The 20,840-nt window shown below is 41.8% G+C and overlaps 1 protein-coding gene across 1 annotated transcript in view; it reads left to right on the top strand.

Annotated features, from left to right (window-relative positions):
- Nucleotides 1–20,840, top strand: part of TMEM131 (transmembrane protein 131) — a 134,584-nt gene that overhangs the window by 10,596 nt on the left and 103,148 nt on the right. Inside the window, exons 2-3 of the mRNA XM_039340650.1 lie at nucleotides 2,431–2,492; nucleotides 15,580–15,620. Coding sequence (XP_039196584.1) covers nucleotides 2,431–2,492; nucleotides 15,580–15,620 — 103 coding nt within the window. The remainder of the gene's footprint in view (nucleotides 1–2,430; nucleotides 2,493–15,579; nucleotides 15,621–20,840) is intronic.

The following is a 20,840-nucleotide window of genomic DNA, read 5'->3' as shown; positions in this document are numbered from 1 at the left end:
CTTGGCTCCTGCCCAGCAAACTTGCTCAAGCTTTGCTAGCTTGCTAATTTAGCAGAAGCGCAAATCAGCTGTAGCCTGGTGTTGATCCTGGAGCTTCTGCTAACTTAGCAAGCGGCTTGTTTTCTGGTGAAGCTGAGCAAGTGAGCTGGGCGGAGCTCTCCTCTGCCTCTGGCAGCCTGTCCCCTTCCCCTTGTCCCTTCCTGGGCACGGAGGAGGGGAGGAAGGAAGGGACGAAGAGGGAGGGAAGTAAGGGACAATGAGAGAGGGAAGGAAGGAAGGGACAAAGAGGGAAGGGAGGGAGGGAGGAACGAAGGAAGGGACAATGGGAAAGGGATGGAGGGAGGAAGAGACTAAGAGGGAGGTGAAGGAAAGGAAGAAAAGAAGGAAGGGACAAGGGGAGAGAAGGGAGGGAAGGAAGGCAGGCACCCACCCCAGTCCCATCCCAGAGCCACAGATTTCCCCCCCCCCCCCACAGGCACTCTGCAACCTGAGTGATCAGCTGGCCACGTCCCCTGGCCATTGATCACATGACCCTGGGACACTGTGAACATCATAAGTATGAATCAGTTGTCAAGCATCCGAATGTAAATCACATGACCTTGGGGATGCTGCAACAATCATAAGTGTGAAAAATGATCATAATTTGCTTTTTCAGTGCTGTTTTAATTTCAAACAGTCACTAAGCGAATTGTTGTAAGTCGAGGACTACCTATACTTTCCCATTTTTTTCCTTTTTTTTTGGTCAAGTTTTTGATACCCCCCCCCCCCAGCCAGCTGGATGGGGGGTTGGGGGGTCACCACAACATGAACTGTATTAAGGGGTCAAGGCATTAGGAAGGTTGAGAACCACTGCTTTAGATTAAAGGATTTATGAAGTTTATTGATGGGTTTTTAGTATTTTTTTATTTTCATATGTAATTTACTACTTTATTAAAATTTTGCCACCCATCTCATAAGAGATGACCATGGACAAATTACAAACATTAAAACTAGTACACATTAAAATTATAAAATAACAATAATACAGTAAATGATACTGTTAAAAGATGGGGAGGAGGGAAATACAAAGAATACGGAGTGAAGTGGCAGAAAAGTCTCTTTTCCTGAAAAGTCGAAAATTCTTGACTGATGGGGTCTGCAGCATGCTCCCTCTATGACATAGGTGGGCCAATCCCAATGAGGTGAGATGGTTCTTCAGCTAACCTGATCTCATGTCTTGAATTGTAGCCAGAACAAACTGGTAGCCAATGCAGCTTACAGAACAGTGGTGTAACATGGACCACCCTCGGGGCTCCAAGAACTGCCCATGTCGCTGCATTCTGCACTAGTTGTAGCTTCCGAATACTGAATTCTGACAGGAAGGGGTCTAAATAATCAGTTTCTTCCAGGACTCTTTGAAACTGCCAAGCAACCACCTTCTCTACCATCTTCCTTAAAAAGGGAAGGTTGGAAACTAGACAAAAATTGTCCAGACAAGTGAGGTGGTGGGGTTTTTTTAAGAGGGGGCAAACCAGGGCCTTCTTAAAAGACCTCTGGAACTCCCCTCTTGCAGTGAAGAATTAATTTCACCAACAAGGAGGACTAAATATCTAATTGAGAGGTGATTGCACTGACAGCATCAAGGACCCTGTCCACTTCATCAAGATCAAACTGTTCCCATACAACTGGTAAGATCTATCTCTAGGTATCTCACATGGGTTCCAACTGGGAATGAATTTGAATGAGGGACTAAGTGATCCTGAACAGGGCTTCCAGGCAGCATTCTATGGATGCAGTAAGGGTGGAGAAATAATGATGTTTTGCCCCTCTTACCACAACAACATAAGCCTTAATGGCAACTCTAAGTCGTTTCCAAACAGAGCTATGCCTTGTCTTCCTCCAGTGGTGCTCTAGGTATCTTTTAACCCTTTTCCACAGCTCCTCTGTGAACCATAGGGTTCCTCTGGAACCCATTCAGGTTCATCAGTTGCTGGGGGCAGACGACTCAAATGGGTCCAACCTCACTGTGGAGGCAGGCAGCACAAAGGAATCACAGGACATCAAGGCATGATCTGAACATGACAAGGGGGGAACCAGCACCCCCATCCCTGCCAGGTCACATTGCCATTGCTCCATAAGAAAATTGTATTTGGCTGCCATGATAATCATGAACTCCTGGGTCACTTCCAAGGCCAAACCCGGAAATGGCAGATTGAAGTCTCCCAGAACCATACTTCTGGGGAACTCCAGTGCCAGCCTCCAGATGGCCAGTTCATGCAAAGAGATTGCTACACAGCAGGAAATCTGGTTACAATAGCAGTTTCATTTTTGTTTTCCTTTGTTGTACTGCACCCTGAATTGGTCAGAATTGGGCAAGTTTTAAATATTGTAAAATAAATAAGTTACAAGGTTGACTTGAATGAAATTTTTATTTGTTTCCTTTTCTTACAGCTTTTATCCAATCAAATAGCATAATAGAAGTCTTGCGCTTTGATGAAGGAGGCTTATTACAGGTAAATATTTACTGTTAAATAGAATTATATAGTAACATTTCTTTAAATAGCCAGCTTTAGTACTTGCATTATTTTCTTTAATAAAATAATAATAATGGTGGAACAACTGGTTAGACAATTTCCTTTTCAAATGGTCTTTTGCAAGTCCCCTATGTCAAATTATTTTGTCTATAAGCATATTTCAGCAAATATCTTTTTTTATGCTGAGATAAAATTTTAAGTGACTAGCTGGATTTTTTGTACAAGGAATTTCTGGATGAACTGACTCATTTTAATAAAATTGATTGAAACATTGAAATTAACATAAAAGACATATTTGAACAATTTAATCAGTTTCAAATTTGAAATCCATGGTTTTTTAACATGGTGTTTTAGTAAATGATGAATTATTTGGAATTAGATTCAATATTTATGTAATCTAGAATAATTTCAAATGTATAAGTTTCCATTTTTCAATTTGTTTCTGTGAAAGAATATTGTGAATGGAGGAAGGGAATGAAGTAGAGGGAAGTGGACATTATGTAAATAACATGGATCATATACTTGCGTCACTTTACATCATGTGTATTCAACCTTTTGGCTTGTCTGGTCCAGATTGAGTGAAGAGGAATTGTCTTGGTCCACATATAAAAGATATAATGTAGTTAATATATATAAATCACATAATGTTAAGAGTTTATGTTCTTGTGCATTACTAGCTGTCCAGGATCACATGTAGGCTGCAGATTGAACACATCTGCTTTATATCATGATGTATATGGTATCATTTTGCTGTTGTAGCTTTTATTGTATGCTTGTGAACATTATTAAGGATTAAGACAAATAACAGCTTTACAAAACATTGTCTTTAAACAATATATATTAAGGTAAAATAAACTGGCATGGGAAATGTTATCATGGGTATTCATAACTTTAAATCAGAAGTTACAGTGGAGAAGGTAATGCTCATCTATGACAGGAAAAATTTATGATCTTAATGATATTTTGAAAAATTGTAATTAATTAGAAAGTAACAAGAATGCAATATCTATAGCATGGGTGTCAAACTCCCAGTGTCACGTGATGTGTCATGATGTATCACGGCTTTTTTCCATTGCTGGCAGTGAGGTGGGCGCGTTTTTGGCGTGATGCATCCGGGCCTTGGGCTGGCAGTTTGACACCCCTGATCTATAGGATAGGTTTGTTAGCAGTGGTTGTAAATCAGGATTAGTAAAACCTCCTTTGAAGTTAGCTTTTTGACTATTTGAATAGTTCATGTAGTTTTCTTTTTTTTTTAAATAATTTTTTTATTTAACTGCAAAGTTAAAATACAAAATGGGAAAAAGAAAAAAGCAAGCATCAAATGGTAACAATAAAAACAAAAACTTGTACAATAAAATAACAAATGACAAATGTATCATTAACACTAACATTATGAGGTGGCGCAGCAGTTAGAGTGCAGTACTGCAGGCCACTTTAGCTGACTGTTCAGCAGGTCAGCGGTTCAAATCTCACCGGCTCAAGGTTGACTCAGCCTTCCATCCTTCGAGGTAGGTAAAATGAGGACCCAGATTGTTGGGGGCAATGTAAATATATATATACATTGCTTACTGGTGTACACTGCTTAGAGAGTGCTTGCACTTAAAGCGGTATATAAGTCTCATAAATAAATAAACAAACAAACATAAAGTGTCCACCCTGGTTGAATGCTGAAAAATGTAGCTAAAATATCTGCTACATTCTGCCCCCTTACATAATAGGTCTACAAGTAATTATAAACGTTCCCATCTCTATTTAAAAAAAATTCTATGTTACATAGAAAAATGTCACCAGTGTGAAAATCTGTTTATCAATCATGTCGACCCATCATCTGTTGATAGTATAAAAAAGCAATAACACTAATTTTTGAAGTCCTGTGTACCATCAGTTACTGTATTTAATATGCAGAAAGTCCACAAATGCTTCCAATATCTGAAGAATGGATTTTAAAATTGACTGAGCTAGCAGAGGTGGCAAAATTAACTAATTAGAGACAGTGGATTAGATATAAACCTATCTAATCCATTGACTCTAATTAGTTAATTTTGCTACCAGTTCAGTCAATTTTAAAATCCATTGTTCAGCAGATGGCTTATTTTTTTCTTTTCAATACTTATCATAAACATCCTTGAAGCAGTCACCATGTCAAGAAATAACATCTCAATTGTTTTTCTATTCATTTGTCCATAATACCTAGAAAAAAGACTTGAGGTTTCATTAATATTTCTATTTTATATTATTTCTACATAGTCATTATTACATTTATCCAATGTGATTTAGCATACTTACAAAACCACCACGTATCGTAACATTCAATCAAAGTTTGATTGAGTTTCCAGCACTTATTGGAAATCCTTCTATATATTTTCTCCAGTTTCTTCCATGTAGTTTTCATGGCAGCAATAAGAAAGTAGTTTTGCCATTGAGTTTCAGAATCTGATGTTGCTGGCTACCCCATGTGGATGACATCTCTGGGCTATCTTGGTGATCAAACATTAACCAGATCTGAATTCTAGCTTTGGGGAGATCAGTCAAAGTCAACTAAACAGTGTCACCTGAGGATCAGAAAGCAGAAGCTGATTCTCCATCACTGAAGATGGAGAATCCACCAATGGATTAGCTCTGTCTTCCTGCCCATTAGACCAAGTCAGCCAAACTTGCCACGCCTGTCCTGGGCTAAGCCACACCCAGTCTTGACTTGGTCTCCAGCCCAAACGGACGTGACAAGTTTGGCTCCCAGTCTAAGGCAGGTAGTAGAGCTTAATTCCATTGGTGGATTCTAATTTCTTTGACATCCACAGCCATTTCAACAGCGCTGGGATCAGCGCTGTGTGAAATAGTCTATTGGAAGTTCGGGGGGTGGTTTTTTTCCCCCAGATCTCTGGGGCTATTGTTGAGGCTTTAGCTCCCTCCCAAGTGAAAGTCCTTTCAGCTGTTCAGCACTGGGATCAGCGCTGCAGCCAGAGTCCATCCAAACCTCCCGGGGGATGGAGATTCCTCCCTCGCTTCCTTTTCATTAAATTGAGGAACTGGCTAGGCTCCCTGTCTCGTCGGATCGAGAGGGGCAAGCGGCCACTATCCTTTTGGGCCTTCCGGGGGAGGGGGGATTCCGACTGCTGAAGCTTTACCGGCTTTCCCTTCATTCTGTCAAGCAGCCGCTGCACTCCTCACTGAATCGGGCAGTCACCTTAATTGCAACACCAAATTGCTCCGGTCGTCATTGGGCGCCGGGTCACGCCATGGTAGCAGAAGGCACTTCCGTTGGGTTCTTTTTTCCCACCAATTAGAGCAGAAGCTTTTCTTGCGTGCCAATTGCGAGTGACCGCCATCTTTCGCACCAAATTGTTCCGGTTGCCATTTTGGCAAACACGGCAGCCAAACAAGCCGAGCAATTCCTGGTGGAGGGTTGAGCCTCCCCAGGAACGGTTTCTTTTCCTTCTGAGGGAAGGGAGGGCCTCGGGGTGCTGCAGTGGTCATTACCAGCGGTTCCCATCTCGGACAGCCCCCCCTTCCTCTTCGCAACTGGTCGCCCCGGCCTGCTAACTTATTGGGCCCACGTTGTCAGGCCCAGCCCATTGGGATCATAATTCACAAAATTATAATCATACAATTTGTAATAAAATTATAATTCCTAAACTTATAATTCATAAAATTATATTTCATAAAATTCTTAATTCACAAAACATAATTCATTTCTCAATTCTTCAGAAGCTTCTGTTCCCAACACTCTCTGGTGCAACTCATTGTCCTGGCCACCTTTTAGCGTTATCAGGAGCTCTACGAGCAAGCAGGTTTGCCGTGGCCATAAACAAGACCGAACCCCAAAGGGGGACAAGCAATCCGCTTCTTCTACCAGTCGGGTGGTCAGGAGAGCAGGACAACACAATTCCCTGCTCCACCTGCTCAGCCTATCTCGGCAACCGATCCCCTGCCAGAGCTCCCTCTCAGCACCTCTGAGATAGCTCACCTCAGGATGGAGGACTCCACAGTGTCTCAACCTAAGAACACCGCCTCCCCATCCACCAGCCGTAAAAGGCAGAAATCCTCCAAGCAGGAAATGGCAGGCAGGATCAAAGCTAAGGCCAAGACCATTTCTGGAAGGAAGTCTTCCAAGTTGGTGGAGAAACAGGCTAGCAGAAGGTACCAGGCTTTGGAGAAAGAATTCTCCAAAGCGCAGAAGCAGGCCAGAGCAAAGGTGGAGCAAACAGAGGATGCGCTCTTCGATCTCCCTTTGGGGCCCTCGGCTTCTACCCCAGGGGTCTGGTTCCCGGAGAGGAATCTCCATTCTTCTGGGGTGGATCAAGTTCAAGTGATCCACCAACCATCATTGTCACCATGGGTCCCACATTTGATTCCAGAGGCCACCTTTACCCCCAAAGCGGCAGGGCTCAGGGGGGCTGAGCCCGAGAGCTCCCCTTCTGAAGATTGTCTCCAAACCCTGATCGCTCAGGCGGTTGACAGGGCACTTGCTGCTAGGTCCTACCACAGACCCAGACCTGAATCTGTGGCTTCCATACCCCCACCTTTCTTTCAGTCGGGTGCACCCGAGTACCAGGGTTCCTCCTCTCCGTCCAGGTCCTATCATATTAGGGCCTCATCTCCTACAGACGACAACCAACCTGACATGTCTTGGTGGAAGGAGGAAGACCCTCCCCCAGACCCTCCCCCATTTGGAGGGCTGTTCAACCCAGCCCTTTTCCTGCCACTGTTCTGCAGGGCCAGTTCCACGGCCAACATAGGTCCTGATCAGATCCCGCAGCCAGACCCACCGCCCAGCTCAAATTCGAACCCGGTGTTCTTCGAACCCGTCGTGACTCAGCACCACGTCCCTTAGCCGGCACTCTTTCGGAACGCAATCTGGTAGCAATGGGTATCACCTGGCACCTTTCCCCCTCTGGGGGAAATAGACAGGAAACTGTTCAGCGCAGCACCAGACCTGGCAGAGGACCTCAAGGTGCCAACGATGGATGAACCCTTTGGTTCCCTCTTGTCCTCGTCTACAGTGTCAGGGGATATGGCAGAGGTGCTAAAGGCCGAAGACAGGAGATGGAAATTGGCATTCCGTAGGACTCACCAGGTGGCGGCATGGGAGGTAAGAGCGGCCACTTGTGCATCCTTCTTTTCCAGGACCTCCCTACTCTGGCTTCGCCAACTATAAACCAGGCTTCCCCCAGAGGAGGTACGTACCCAACAAGACCTGAGCACGCTTGTTGCAGCATCTGAGTACATCTCGGATGCCACGCTACATGTGGCCAGGTTCTCATCTAGGACATAACATCCAATGTCTCAGCACGTAGGATGCTATGGCTCAGACATTGGCAAGCTGACCCAAAGTCCAAATGGCGTCTAGCTATGGCCCCTTATCAAGGTGGTCAGCTGTTCGGAGAGGCCCTGACTCCTTATTTGACCAAAAATAAGGACAAGCGGAAGGTGCTGGCACACCTCAGCAGATGGGCCGAAAGGCATGCTAACCCGTACGCCCGCAGGCAGTCCTTTCGGCCAGGAATGGGCATGGGCTCCTCTCAGCCCCCCCTGCCCCTTCACGGCCAGACTGTTGACAGGACCGGCCCCAGACCCAGACAACAATTCCAGAGCAAGCGGCCATTTCGAGGGGGGGTCGCTCCTATAGAAGATCCTAGTGACTCTCGAGCTGCTCCCCCCATAGGTGGCAGGTTGGTGCTCTTCGCCCACCAGTGGGAAGCCACCACCACAAACTCCTGGGTCCGTCAGACCATTCAATATGGTCTGTCCCTGGAATTTGTGTCTAGTCCCCCAGGGCGTTTCATTCCTTGCCCCCAATCAAAGAACCCTGTCAAAAGCAGCCTCATGTGAGAGGCCATTCAACATCTCTTGGAGATAAAGGCCATAGAACCGATGCCGTCCAATCAACAGGGGCAGGGATTTTACTCCATCCTCTTCATGGTTCCCAAAGCCTCGGGAGGATGGAGGGCGATTCTAGACATCAAAGGTCTGAATTACCATATTGCATATCAAAAACTCAAGATGCAAACCCTTCAGTCCATCTTGGGCAGCGGAAGGAACGGAGATTTCCTGATATCCATAGACCTCGTGGAAGCGTATCTCCACATCCTCATCTTCCTCAACCACCGGCAGTTCGTCAGGTTCTGCTACGTGGGTCATCACTACCAATACAGGGCTCTTCCGTTCGGCCTCTCATCAGCTCCAAGGGTGTTCACCAAAGACCTGGCGGTGTTGGCCGCACACCTTCGTATGGTACCTATGCGTGTCCAGTGTTATCTGGACGACATTCTCATTCAGTCGTCCTCCCTTCAAGCCGCCCAGTCAGACCTGATATTATCGATCAGGATCCTTCAGGAGCATGGGTTCTCGGTGAACTTTCAGACTGTTCACTCTACCTGACTCTTACACCTGGGCACCATCATAGACACACTCAGCTGCCAGGTATACCTGTCACAGGAACGTCGGGACAGCATCCGGACTCTGGTCCTCAGGTTACGCAGGGAACACGTAGTACCACTGGTCCTGCTTTCCCAGCTTTTGGGAAAGATGGTCCCGTGTATTGCAATAGTGCCTTGGGCCAGACTGCATTCCAGAAACCTCTAATGGTTCCTCTTCCCTTTCCAAAGGTTGGGCACCAGCTCCTCCAACCAATGGGTAAAGGTTCCCCCTCAGACCCTGCAGTCTCTCCGGTGGTAGTTCTACTTCAAGAAACTCGCCCGGCTCACGCTTATGACAGATACCAGTCTATTTGGGGAGCACACCTGCAGTCTTAATTGGCTCAGGGACAATGGTTCCAAGCAGACCTGAAACACTATATCAATTGATTGGAGCTCAGAGCCATACACCTGGCCCTCCGCCACTTCTGCAACAGGGTGGCGAGGCAACATGTATTAGTCCTCAGGACAACATGGCGGCAAAGGCCCACGTGAACTGGCAAGGGGGTACCCAATCAAGGTCCCTCATGGCTGAGGCCCAGGCATTGGGCTCCTGGGCAGAGACCAACCTGTCCTCCCTCAGGATGAACACATCTTGGGGGAGGCAAACCGACAAGCGGACTTTCTAAGCAGGTCGACTGTGGACCATTCTGAATGGCGCCTGCACCCGGACCTCTTCTCAGAAATAGCACAGAGATTCGGACAACCAGTTGTAGACTTGTTCGCTTCTGCGGTGAATTCCCAACTCCCGAGATTCTTCTCCCGGTTCCCATCTCCGGGGGCGGAGGAAGCAGACGCTCTCCGAAGAACATGCCCGGGGGATCTGCTTTACGCGTTTCCCCCTCTCTGATTCCGGCGACCATCCACAAGATGTTGCAGGAATGGGCGGAGGTTATACTTGTGGCCTCGTATTGGCCACGAAGGCCGTGATTCGCCGACCTAGTGAATCTCTCCAGATCTTCCCCATGGAGGATTCCCCCGGGTTGCGTGTTTCTCAGCCAGGGAGTTCTACAACACCCAGAACCAAGTGGCTGCAGTTAGCCACCTGGCACTTGAACGCTGGATCTTGAGCGGGGAATCATACTTGACAAAGAGTGATTTCCATGATTCAGGCCTCCTGTCAGCCAGCGACAAATCGCATCTATGACTCCACATGGAGGAATTTTTGCAATTGGTGTGAGAGGCAGCTACTAGATGTTTCGGACTTGACAATCCTGAGCATCCTGGAATACTTGCTCGAGGGCCTCAACGGGTTTAGCGCCTAATACCATCCGCAGGCAGGTTGTGGCTCTGTCCACCTTACTTATCTGCGCCAATTCAGTTCCTTTGCCCAGCATCCCAGGATACGCTCCTTAAGGGCGCCACCAACACAAAACCACCCGTGGTACATAGGTATCCTTCCTGGGAATTGCCACGGGTCCTAAGGACCCTCACCAAATCGCCGTTTGAGCCTATCAGAACTTGTACTCTAAGGTCTTTGTCTCTCAAGGTCACCTTTCTGGTCACTATCACGTCAGCCAGGCGCATCTCTGAACTCGCGGCACTGTCGGTCAGGGAGGACCTCTGCATCTTTCACCAAAACCAGGTGGTTCTCCGATTGGACCCTACCTTCATTCCTAAGGTCAACACCCTTTTTCATAAGGCCCAAGAAATCGTTTTGCCAGATTTTTGCCCTAGTCTGTCCCATGCCTTATAACGGCAGTGGCACACACTGGATGTCCACAGGACGTTACACTACTATATCAAGCGAATGGTGTCCTTCCGCAAGTCTGAAGCCCTCTTCGTTTCCTTTCACCATAGCTCTAGCAGACAGAGGGCATCCGCCTCAATCATAGGTAGGTGGATCAAGGCTTGCATTGCGGAGGCATGCCAGTCACTTTCCCTGCCAGTGCCACGTCATGTCATGGCAATTCTACTCGCAGTGCTGCGACCTCCGCGGCATGGGCTACACAGGCCTCTATCGAGGTTTGCAGGGCGGCAACATGGTCTTCGCCTTCCCCATTTGTATGGCATTATAAGATAGACCGATTTGCATCTGCGGATGCTTTCTTTGGAAGGAAGGTCCTTCAGCAGGTGGCTACTGGGGACATGGCCCCGGCCTCCTCTGTTTACCCCCCATTGGGACAGTGAGGCTTTGGTATGTCCCATTGGTGGATTCTCCATCTCTGGTGCTGGAGAAGGGGCGTTGTCTTACCTGAACACCTTTTCTCAGCACAGAGATGGAGAATCCACTCCCTTTAGGTCAGTTAGGGCATATTAGGGATCTGGGAGTCAACACGTCGGACTGTCGTCAGCTGCTTTCACCCTTGTCAAGATTGGGTGTGGCTTAGCCCAGGACAGGCATGGCAAGTTTGGCTGACTTGGTCTAATGGGCAGGAAGACAGAGCTAACCCATTGGTGGATTCTTCATCTCCATGCTGAAAAAAGGCGTTCTGGTAAGACAACACCCCATCTCAACTGGATGGCTTCAGATAACTGAAGATTGAAATACTACAATTGGAACTATCCTTGAGTTGGCCCAGAAATTTCAATTGGCAAAAAAAAAAAAAAAAAATGCCCTGGCTAGGGCAGTCTATTGCTTCTATTCTATTCTGGTTGTTAATTTATGTCAGTGGTTCTCAACCTTTCTAATGCCGTGACCCCATAATACAGTTCCCCATGTTGTGGTGACCCCCAAGTGGGTGTGGCCACCAATAAGAGGGAGTAGGACAGCTAGGGAAAAGGGAACAAAATGGTGGACAGCATGGTTTGGTGACCCCCATGAAATGGTCGTTCGACCCCAAATGGGGTCCGGACCCACAGGTTGAGAACCACTGATTTATGTGTACTGATGTTCAAAGCCTGTAGAATTTGATTATATGACAGAATACCTTCCTCTCATGTATTATATGCGTATCAGCCAAAATTGAATGGGAATGTCCTAATGCAGATGCCCAATTGTAGTGAAAGACCTCCATTTGTGAAGTTCCCTGCCTTCATTAGCTTAAAATATATTTCTTCAATCTGTCAGATAAATGCTTGTTGTTCTGATATTACTGCCTCAATTTTTAGAATTGTTTAAAAGAGAATGAAACATTTTAAAAAGAAGTATTATTTGTTTTTAAAAAACTATTTAGGGACTGATAAAGTAAAATATTTTAAATCTGTTTAACTTTTTCATCAGTAATGAATTTGAGACATAGTAGCAAATCCACAATTAAAAAAAATGCCTCCCAATGCCTAATTCCAGAATGATTTTATGAAATATCTTTTTAATTAGTTACAATACTGAACTGTGCTACAACTTATATAGCTTGTTTATTTTGATTTATTACTCAGTTTCTCATGGTTAAAACAAACCATAGCAAGGTTTGTGAAGTTACCTTTGTTATTTGTTAGTTTGTTTTCAGAGAGAATTGTTTTAAAAATTTGTGTTTCACTTTTCATTTCAAATGATGCTATTATAAAAGGGTTTACAGGTAATCCTTGACTTATAACAGTTTGTTTAGTGACCGTTTGAAGTTACAATGGCACTGAAAAAAATGAGTTATGACTGTTTTTCACACTTACATGGTGATGTGATCATTTGCTTGGCAAATGACTCATTTTTATGACAGTTGCAGTATCCCAGGGTCATGTGACTTTCTGACAAACAAAGTCAATGGAGAAGTTGGATTCAAATACATTACTAACTTAAGAACTGCAATGATTAACTTAACCATGGCAAGAAAAGTCATAAAATGGGGCAAAACCTACTTAACAAATGTCTCACTTAGCAACAGAAATTTTGGAGTCAATTGTGGTCATAAGTCAAGGACTACCTGTATTTGATTTCAAAATAGTTTTTTAAAAAATTAAAATGATATTATTCATCTTGGCTTATGAAAAGGAGATGACCCTTTTTAATATTTAATTTGCATTTTGGGTGAGAATTTATATAGCTATACATTATAGCTGTTCCTCATTGAGCTTCTTCATTCATTTACCATCTTTCTGGGCTGTTATCTTCTACTTTCCCTTTCAGGCTGCCAGCTATATCTTTTCTCCTGTCAGAAAATTAGTAATATGATGGATGGGAGAGACGAGTGAGTGTGAGGGAGGAGGAGGGGGAAACATATATCTCACAGCATACAGGTAGTCCTCAAGTTACAAGAGTTCATTTAGTGACCAAAGTTACAACAGCACTGAAAAAAGTGATGTATGATTGTTTTAATACATACGACCGATGCAGCATCCCCATGGTCATGTCATCAAAATTCAGACACTTGGCAACTGACTCATCATTATGGTGATTGCAGTGTCCTGAAGTCATGTGATCACTTTTTGCTAACTTCTGACAAAGTCAATAGGGAAGCCAGATTCACCTAACAACCATGTTACGAAATTAACAGTGATTCACTTAACAACTGTGGCAAGAAGGTCATAAAATGAGGCAAAACTCATTTAACAATTGTCTCACGTAGCAACAGAAATTTTGGGTTCAATTTTAGTTGTAAGTCTAAGACTATCTGTATTTGTAAGTCATATGATATACAGAAACTATTCCTTGAATTTAAATTTCAGTACTTTCAATACTCAAAAAATAATATTTTATGTGCTAGAACAGCAAAATTATTAAGCAGCATATTTATTCAAAGGGAAGGTGTCTTTTTCCTGTAAAGGGTGACCTTTGAAAAAAGATTGGTTGTCTTACCTTCTGAGAATACTGACAGATATTGAAGGGGAAAGTTTGCTTCTGTCTGACCATGAGTGGGGATTCTAGAAAAAAATGTTGGGGAATCCAGTGATTGAGTTTCTGTCCATGCATCTGCACATTTTTTTGAGTCTTCACTCTCAGTAGGGCGAAAACAATTTAAATGGCTTCCCTCTTTCTTCTGCTTATTTCTTACATCTTTGAAATAGCATAACCTTATTCAAGTATTACCAAAAGGTTAAATCTCACTACAGTAACTATAATATTGAAGATAAATTCTTTCCCACCCTAGTAAAATGTTAACTCTTTTTATAATTCCTGACAAGTACTTTCCTCTACTTTCTCTTTCAGTTACTTCATTTTTATTTCATCAGTTCTCTTTCCCCTCAGTGCAGCTATCCTTATTATAATTCCCTCCCCCCCTTTCTGCTAGGAGGAAGAAGGAAAATTGCTTGTAATTCCAGACCATTTTGGTTGCCTTTATTTATTTATTTTATATAATACAATGCTGTTTTAGAAGACTAAATAAAAAGATATAACAAGTGTAAAAGAATATAAAAGAGTGAAGAAAAAGAGGGAAAGAATTAAGTTGGTTTGAGGTGGGATGCGGTTTGGGGGAAAATGGGCGGGCAAGACTGAATGTGGTGTGTATTAATTTGTTTTATTTTTTATCTGAAGTATTTATAAGATTGTTGTGTATTGTAAAGTTGAAAATAAAAATTTTTACAAAAAAAAAGAATATAAAAGATAGTTAATGTATATCAAAAGCAAATAAACAGTGTGGATGGATATCTAACAATCTAACCCCTCAGTGGGTTTTAATGTTATATCATTAAAAAATATTATTTCATGGACATTTGATATCCATTTTGTAATCAGGACATGACTATTAAACTTTAAATATACTTGGTTAAAGTAATAAAATCAGTATAAAAAAGAAAATAGTAAAACTATAACTGATAAACAGTATATAAGTAATACGGTAAATTATATGTAGATCACATGTCAAGTTAAAATACAAATTCAAAAATCTGAATTTTTTTATGTGACACAGTTCCCTGTATAAAATTTAGTCTATAATTGTTCCCAATACACACTCGTTATATGTAGAATTAGTGTTGTTATTTTTCCTACTTTCCTATTTCCCCTTTCCCATTTTCTAGCTTGTACTTTTATCCCAGTACTGCTGAGGTAGCTTAAAATGGGTGAAGAGCCAGTTTGCAGTGGCCAGGAGACTGAGTTCTAGTCCCGTCTTAAGCACGGAACCTGACTGGGTAACTTTGGGCCAATCTTTCAGCTTAACCTACCTCACAGGAGTGTTGTTTGGGGGGAAGGAAGAGAAATAAGGAGTATTATGTATGTTCATCGCCTGGAGTTACTTATAAAGTAATAAAGGCAGGATAAAAATCTAATAAATAAATAGCTTTTGATGAGGAATTCTATTTTTGAAAGTAAAAATATGCAGCATTTATAGTTTATCTACAAATTCATTAGTGTGTATCAACCTAAAATGTTTGTGAGATTAGATATTCTCTAGTTACAAGTAGTCCTCAATTTATGATAATTTGTTCAGTGACCATTTTAAATTATGATAGGACTGGACAAAGGGACTTATTATCCAAAGTTATAGCTACTGCAGTGCCCCTGTGATCACATGAACAAAATTCAGGCCAATTTGGGAGTGATTACAATTCTCAAATCACGTGAGCTGGGAAGATGCAGTGTGGGCTTGGGCCTGCACCAAGCCTTCCAGGGCCTCCCTCACCCCTGAGGCATGCTTCACTTAACAACCACAACAGGGAGTGAAGCAATTATTTGGGCGCCTTGCTTAACAACTGGAACAACAGATTCCATTATAGTCATAAGTTGAAGACTTCCTGTAATGGGATAGACAGATGATATTCAGTTCTAAATAATTTGAATATTTAGAAGTAATTTCTTTAAAAATGTTTTACAATTGAAGTTTTCTATTCTCTTTTAGACTGAGACAGCTATTGGTCTCAATTCATATCAACAGAAAAGGTAAGTTATTTGCTATAATAGAATATTTGATTTAGTTAAGCAGTTCTTTCAATATATTTTGTAATTTGAATTATTTTGACTGTTTGATAAATTTACCACATTGTCACTAATTATTCCTTTTTTAAATCTGTTTATGACAGTGGTGACTAAGAATGCCTTTTACAAGTTTTAAATCGATGTTTTGGGCAGAGATATTGTAACATATGTGCTTTGGTAACCGTTCACTTGAATTACTACAATCATAGTATGATGGACTACTTTTCAAGGTAGTTTCTAAATTTGAGTTCATCAAAAAGAAAATTTCAAAGTTTGTAATTCGATTAGCTAACTTAATCATATCACGCTTGTTCTTTGTTAGTTGCATTAGCTGCCAATCTATTTCCAGGGCCTAAGAAAGGATTTGGAGACTAATTTTTAAAGTTCTGAATGGCTTACAGCTAGGGATGTGCAGCTATTTAAAAGGAGAAAGGGTGCTTTAAAGGGTCTGTGAGCATTCCTCCTGAACGAATATCTTCCTTTTTTCAGCTCACACTAGAAACACACAGTGCCAAGAAAATACATATTTGAATTAAAGAACTGAGAACAGGGTATTTATTACATTGTGCAATATTTCCTAAACACAAGAACATATCTTCTTGAAACCATAAAAATTATAAAATTAATTGTTTTATTAGCAATTAAAAAAATATCTCATAGCAAGCAAGGTTTTCATTTTTTAAAAAAGTTATACGTTCAGTGACTTGTTCAACTAGTTAAAAAGCAAGATATAAAGAAAAAAGTAAATTATAATTAAATGACTTCAGATTAAATATGGCAAAATATTTACACACACACAAACATTTTGATTTTGAAGCTCTTAGGACAAAAAATCATCAACTTGTGTCAGTACACTTTATTTACGTACTAGTTATGGAATCTTGGTAACATTAGGGTAGAATAATAGAAAATACTTGTAGCTCGGGTTTTAGATTTTGGCAGGAGTTTGTTCTCTGAGCTTGCCATTTAGTTCCCAAACATTTTGTTTTCAGTCTAGGTAACATCATCAGCAGGACTTCGGTAGAAGTGTCTTGTCCTATTTAGTTTATATATGTCTTGTGTGCCAGTGTGGTCAGTTGCCATGTGATTGGCCATTTGTTTGATGCTATATTAAAATTCTGAGAAACTGATTGAACATTAAGGTGGCTTGCAAGGTACTTTCCAAGTTAAAGATCCTAGTTTGCATAAAATGGTGTAAATATATTATTTGCTTAGACTACTCTGTTTCAGATAAAACTGAGTTTTATTTACAGTGAAAGAAAAAAGTATTTGATCCCCTGCTGATTTTTTATGTTTGCCCACTGACAAATATAATTTTAATGGTAAATTTATTTTAACAGTGAGAGACAGAATAACAACAACAACAAAAAATCCAGAAAAAGGCATTTCAAAAAAGTTATCAATTGCTTTGCATTTTAATGAATGAAATAAGTATTTGATCCCTTTGTAAAACATGATTTAATACTTGATGGCAAAACCTTGTTGGCAATCACAGAGATCAGACGTTTCTTGTAGTTGGCCACCAGGTTTGCAAACATCTCAGTAAGAATTTTGTCCCACTCCTCTTTGCAGATCCTCTCCAAGTTATTAAGATTTTGAGGTTGACGTTTGGCAGGTCAAATCTTCAGCTCCCTCCACAGATTTTCTATGGAATTAAGGTCTGGAGACTGGCTAGGCCACTCTGGGACCTTAATGTGCTTCTTCCTGAGCCACTCCTTTGTTGCCTTAGCTGTGCGTTTTGGGTCATTGTCACACTGGAATACCCATCCACGGCCCTAGTTAAAGATCATCAGCCAAACAACCATTGCAACACACAATGGACTTATTGAATTATAAAATATTATTAATATATAATTAAATATAAATAAATAATAATATTGACATTAATACTTAATATAAATAATATAAATTATAATTAAGTATTTGTACATACTGTACCCAAGTGGGCACCTTTGGACAAGAGGTAAAGTTACCGTATGTAAACTGATGAACTTGAGACACTGTTGGCACACGCACATGGTGGCAAGTGCGTGGTGGCCAAGAGTGTCCGGTAGCAGCCGCAGCCTGCCAACCCCTTGGTAAGCGCACTCTGGGGTTGCAAAGCCCACACAGTGCAGGTGACCATCGAGCCAACCCTCTCCATCCCATTGTCTGCTTTCCCATGGCCACAACAGGGCAAGTGGCGACATAGCGCATCCAGCGGGCTGGTGCTGCCGCTACAAGGTGAGGCATGGTGGGCAGTGGAGCTGACCCATGTGCCCTGCACCCGCGAATTTTGGGGCCCTGCAGCCAGGCCACCTTCCCGCCACCTGCCTCACTTCACCTCATGATGGTGGTACTGGCCCACCGGATTGAGCAAGAAAAATGAAACTCTGCAAGCCAAGTCCGTCTGCCCATCTGAACCACTATCATGCAGCTGCGTCCCCTTAGCAGCTTTTCCAAGTAGAGTTCGACAAGTGCACATTACCCAACCCTATCAAAACCTACGGGTCTTACTTGCTGGCTGCCTGCCTACCCTTCCATTCATACCTGTTGTTTACCTTGTAGTACAGACAACCAACCAAAATAAAGCCATTCTCCTCTCTAGTCTTTGGGGTCAGGCAAAGAAACTCCCGTTGCCCCCATTCCCCTTCCTTTGCTGCCGCCTCTGGCTCCCTGGACAGAGGGATCTTCAGAGGTGCACGCCTACGTACTCCCGAGGCAGCCAGATTCAAGACTGCCTAGCTACTCGGAAGGTATTCCTGGCTGAGTTCCAGGTTGGCTACTAAGATCTTTTCAGCCTTTCCTCCTTTTATATGGAGGAGGAAATTATAATTACAACAGATTACTTCTATCTTAACATTACATCCTCCAGCTTTTGCTTGCCATTTCAGGGAGGGCCAAAGCAGATGTAACTAGGAGAGATTCAGCATTGTCCAGCCAATTATCCAGGATAGAAACTGGTAGGCTTTATCTGTGAAGAAATCTTGCATGCCTATTTTTCTATTCACTATTTAATATTTAGTGAATATTAAGTATTAGCATTACTTCAGTCTAGATTCATCAGTGCAACTTAGAGTTGTCTTGTCTGAATATAAGATCCTTTGCAGTCTTTTCCTTTGTAACAAGAATGCATAATCTGCAGATTTAAGATCACATGCTGCTTTTCAGATGCTTCATGTAAACCTCTGCAAAAGCTACTAGTCTGATGTTTAGATTTTATTTTTGTATTGGCCTTTAGTACTATTTGATAGTACATAATGTACTGCTACAACTGTGGTTCTTAGATTTAAAAGTTATATATCCTTGTTGCATGAATCTTGTATTTCTCAAATGGGATTGTTCAGGAAGGATTGCTGTTTCAAAGAAACAGGGCTGATAAGCAAAAATTGCTGCCCAGATGAACCAGGAAAATGTGTGGGATAACTACTTATCTCTTTTATATATTTAGATGATACATTTCATTTTTCTCAAAAGTTCAAAGTAGCAAACCTAAAACCCCTATCCTGATTTTTCACAAAACAACCCTCTTGTAAAATAAATAGAATTAAAGGATAATGACCTGGCCCAATAAGCTTCCATTACTAAAAGTGGTCTTCAATCTGGATCTCCCTAGATTTGGTTAAAACCAAGGTATTAAGCAGCCATTTCAGGCTGGGTCTCTTCCAAACACTACATAGCTGAGCAGTGTACAAGGTAATAATCTATATGATTTAGATCTGGAGTCTTTTGGAATTGGTAGCCATCCTCCAAGTTATTGTTAATCAAGGCAAATACATATGGAAGTACTTAAGGATTTAGGGGAGGAAACATCAATTTATTGGGTATTGAATTGCACTGAAAACCTAGCTAGAGGATTCTCTCTTAAATGCATATTTGACAACTAAATTAATTTCTGGATTTACCTATAATAAATCCTAGCTGTATTAAAATTCTTGGTCTTCAGAAATCTCAGTTGTTTAATCCAATTAATCCAATCCAACTAATACCTTAGGTTTAATTTTCCCTGATTCTCTCATTTGATCAAGCTGATTCTTCCTGTCCTACTTGGCCATTAATTTCTAGAACAGTTGTTAGCCTTAGATCGCATCTTAGACTTGCCTTTAGACTTGCTCTTGTTCATCTGCAACCAATTTCTCTCGAGTAATTATTTCTCTCACAGCACATAAAGCAATTTTGCTTTCATGTTCAGTAATCTGATGTAACCTACAGATAGCTGCTCATGGAAAATGCTGAGTCATCTAGTTCCATCTAGGCCAGACATGTCAAACTCGCGACATCACATGACATCACGCAACATATTGGAACTTTTTCGCTATTGCCGGCAGTGGGGTGGGCGTGGCTCCGGTATGATGAAACCGGCCCATGGGCCGGCAGTTTGACACCCCTGATCTAGGCTGTGGGTGGGAAATCCTTTTTGTATCCTGAGACTGACTTTTGTTTTATTTCATTTGAATGGCTGATCTTTGTTTTATTTCATTTTAATAGCCAGTTACCACAAAGTTGGAGCAGTGATATTAATTGCAGTGTGGGTGTGGGGAAGATTGTTGAATAAATCATTGATCTAATATGTCCTTTTAGAAATTTATATTTTAGGATATTAATTTTAAATTATCCTACACTTTTCTGTTTATACACAATAAATACATTGAAGCTTCAGGAGGTGGCAGGTTCTAAGCTAATTTTCATTGAATTCAGAAAAGCTAAACAGGCTTAGAACATATGAATATGAGAGACCACCTGGAAATCCCAGGGCTGCAGGCTTTAAAGGAGAAAGTCTTTAAAAGATCCCAGAAATAAATAGTAGAAACCACTTTTATATAATTGCCAAGGAAGCTCCATAAGTGTGCCTATGAAGTTCTAATGAATTAAATCCAACTTAAAAGTTTTTAGTTAAACAAATGAATTAAAACTTTTTTTGATATCTGATCTCAAATTTTCTGATGAATTCTGACGTAGACTCATATTTTTGTCTTTTAAGAAAAAACATTTCAGTTTTACAATATGAATAATAAAATGTTAGGTAAATATAAATTAAAATATAGTCAAGATATCAAGAAGACAGAATACTGGATTTCTTAGTTTTTTTTTCCAGGAGAAAATGCCATAACCATGTGACCATTTGAAAGTGCCTTTTCTCCAGTACAGGAGATGGAGAATCCACCAATGGGTTTTCTCTGTCTCCCTGCTCTTGAGACCAAGTAG

Source organism: Crotalus tigris, unplaced genomic scaffold, assembly GCF_016545835.1.
Source record: "Crotalus tigris isolate CLP2741 ecotype Arizona unplaced genomic scaffold, ASM1654583v1 scf7180000017753.6788120, whole genome shotgun sequence".
NCBI classification, from domain to species: Eukaryota; Metazoa; Chordata; class Lepidosauria; order Squamata; family Viperidae; genus Crotalus; species Crotalus tigris.
The sequence above is the reverse complement of the archived record's forward strand: the minus strand, read 5'-3'. Positions and strand labels throughout refer to the sequence as shown.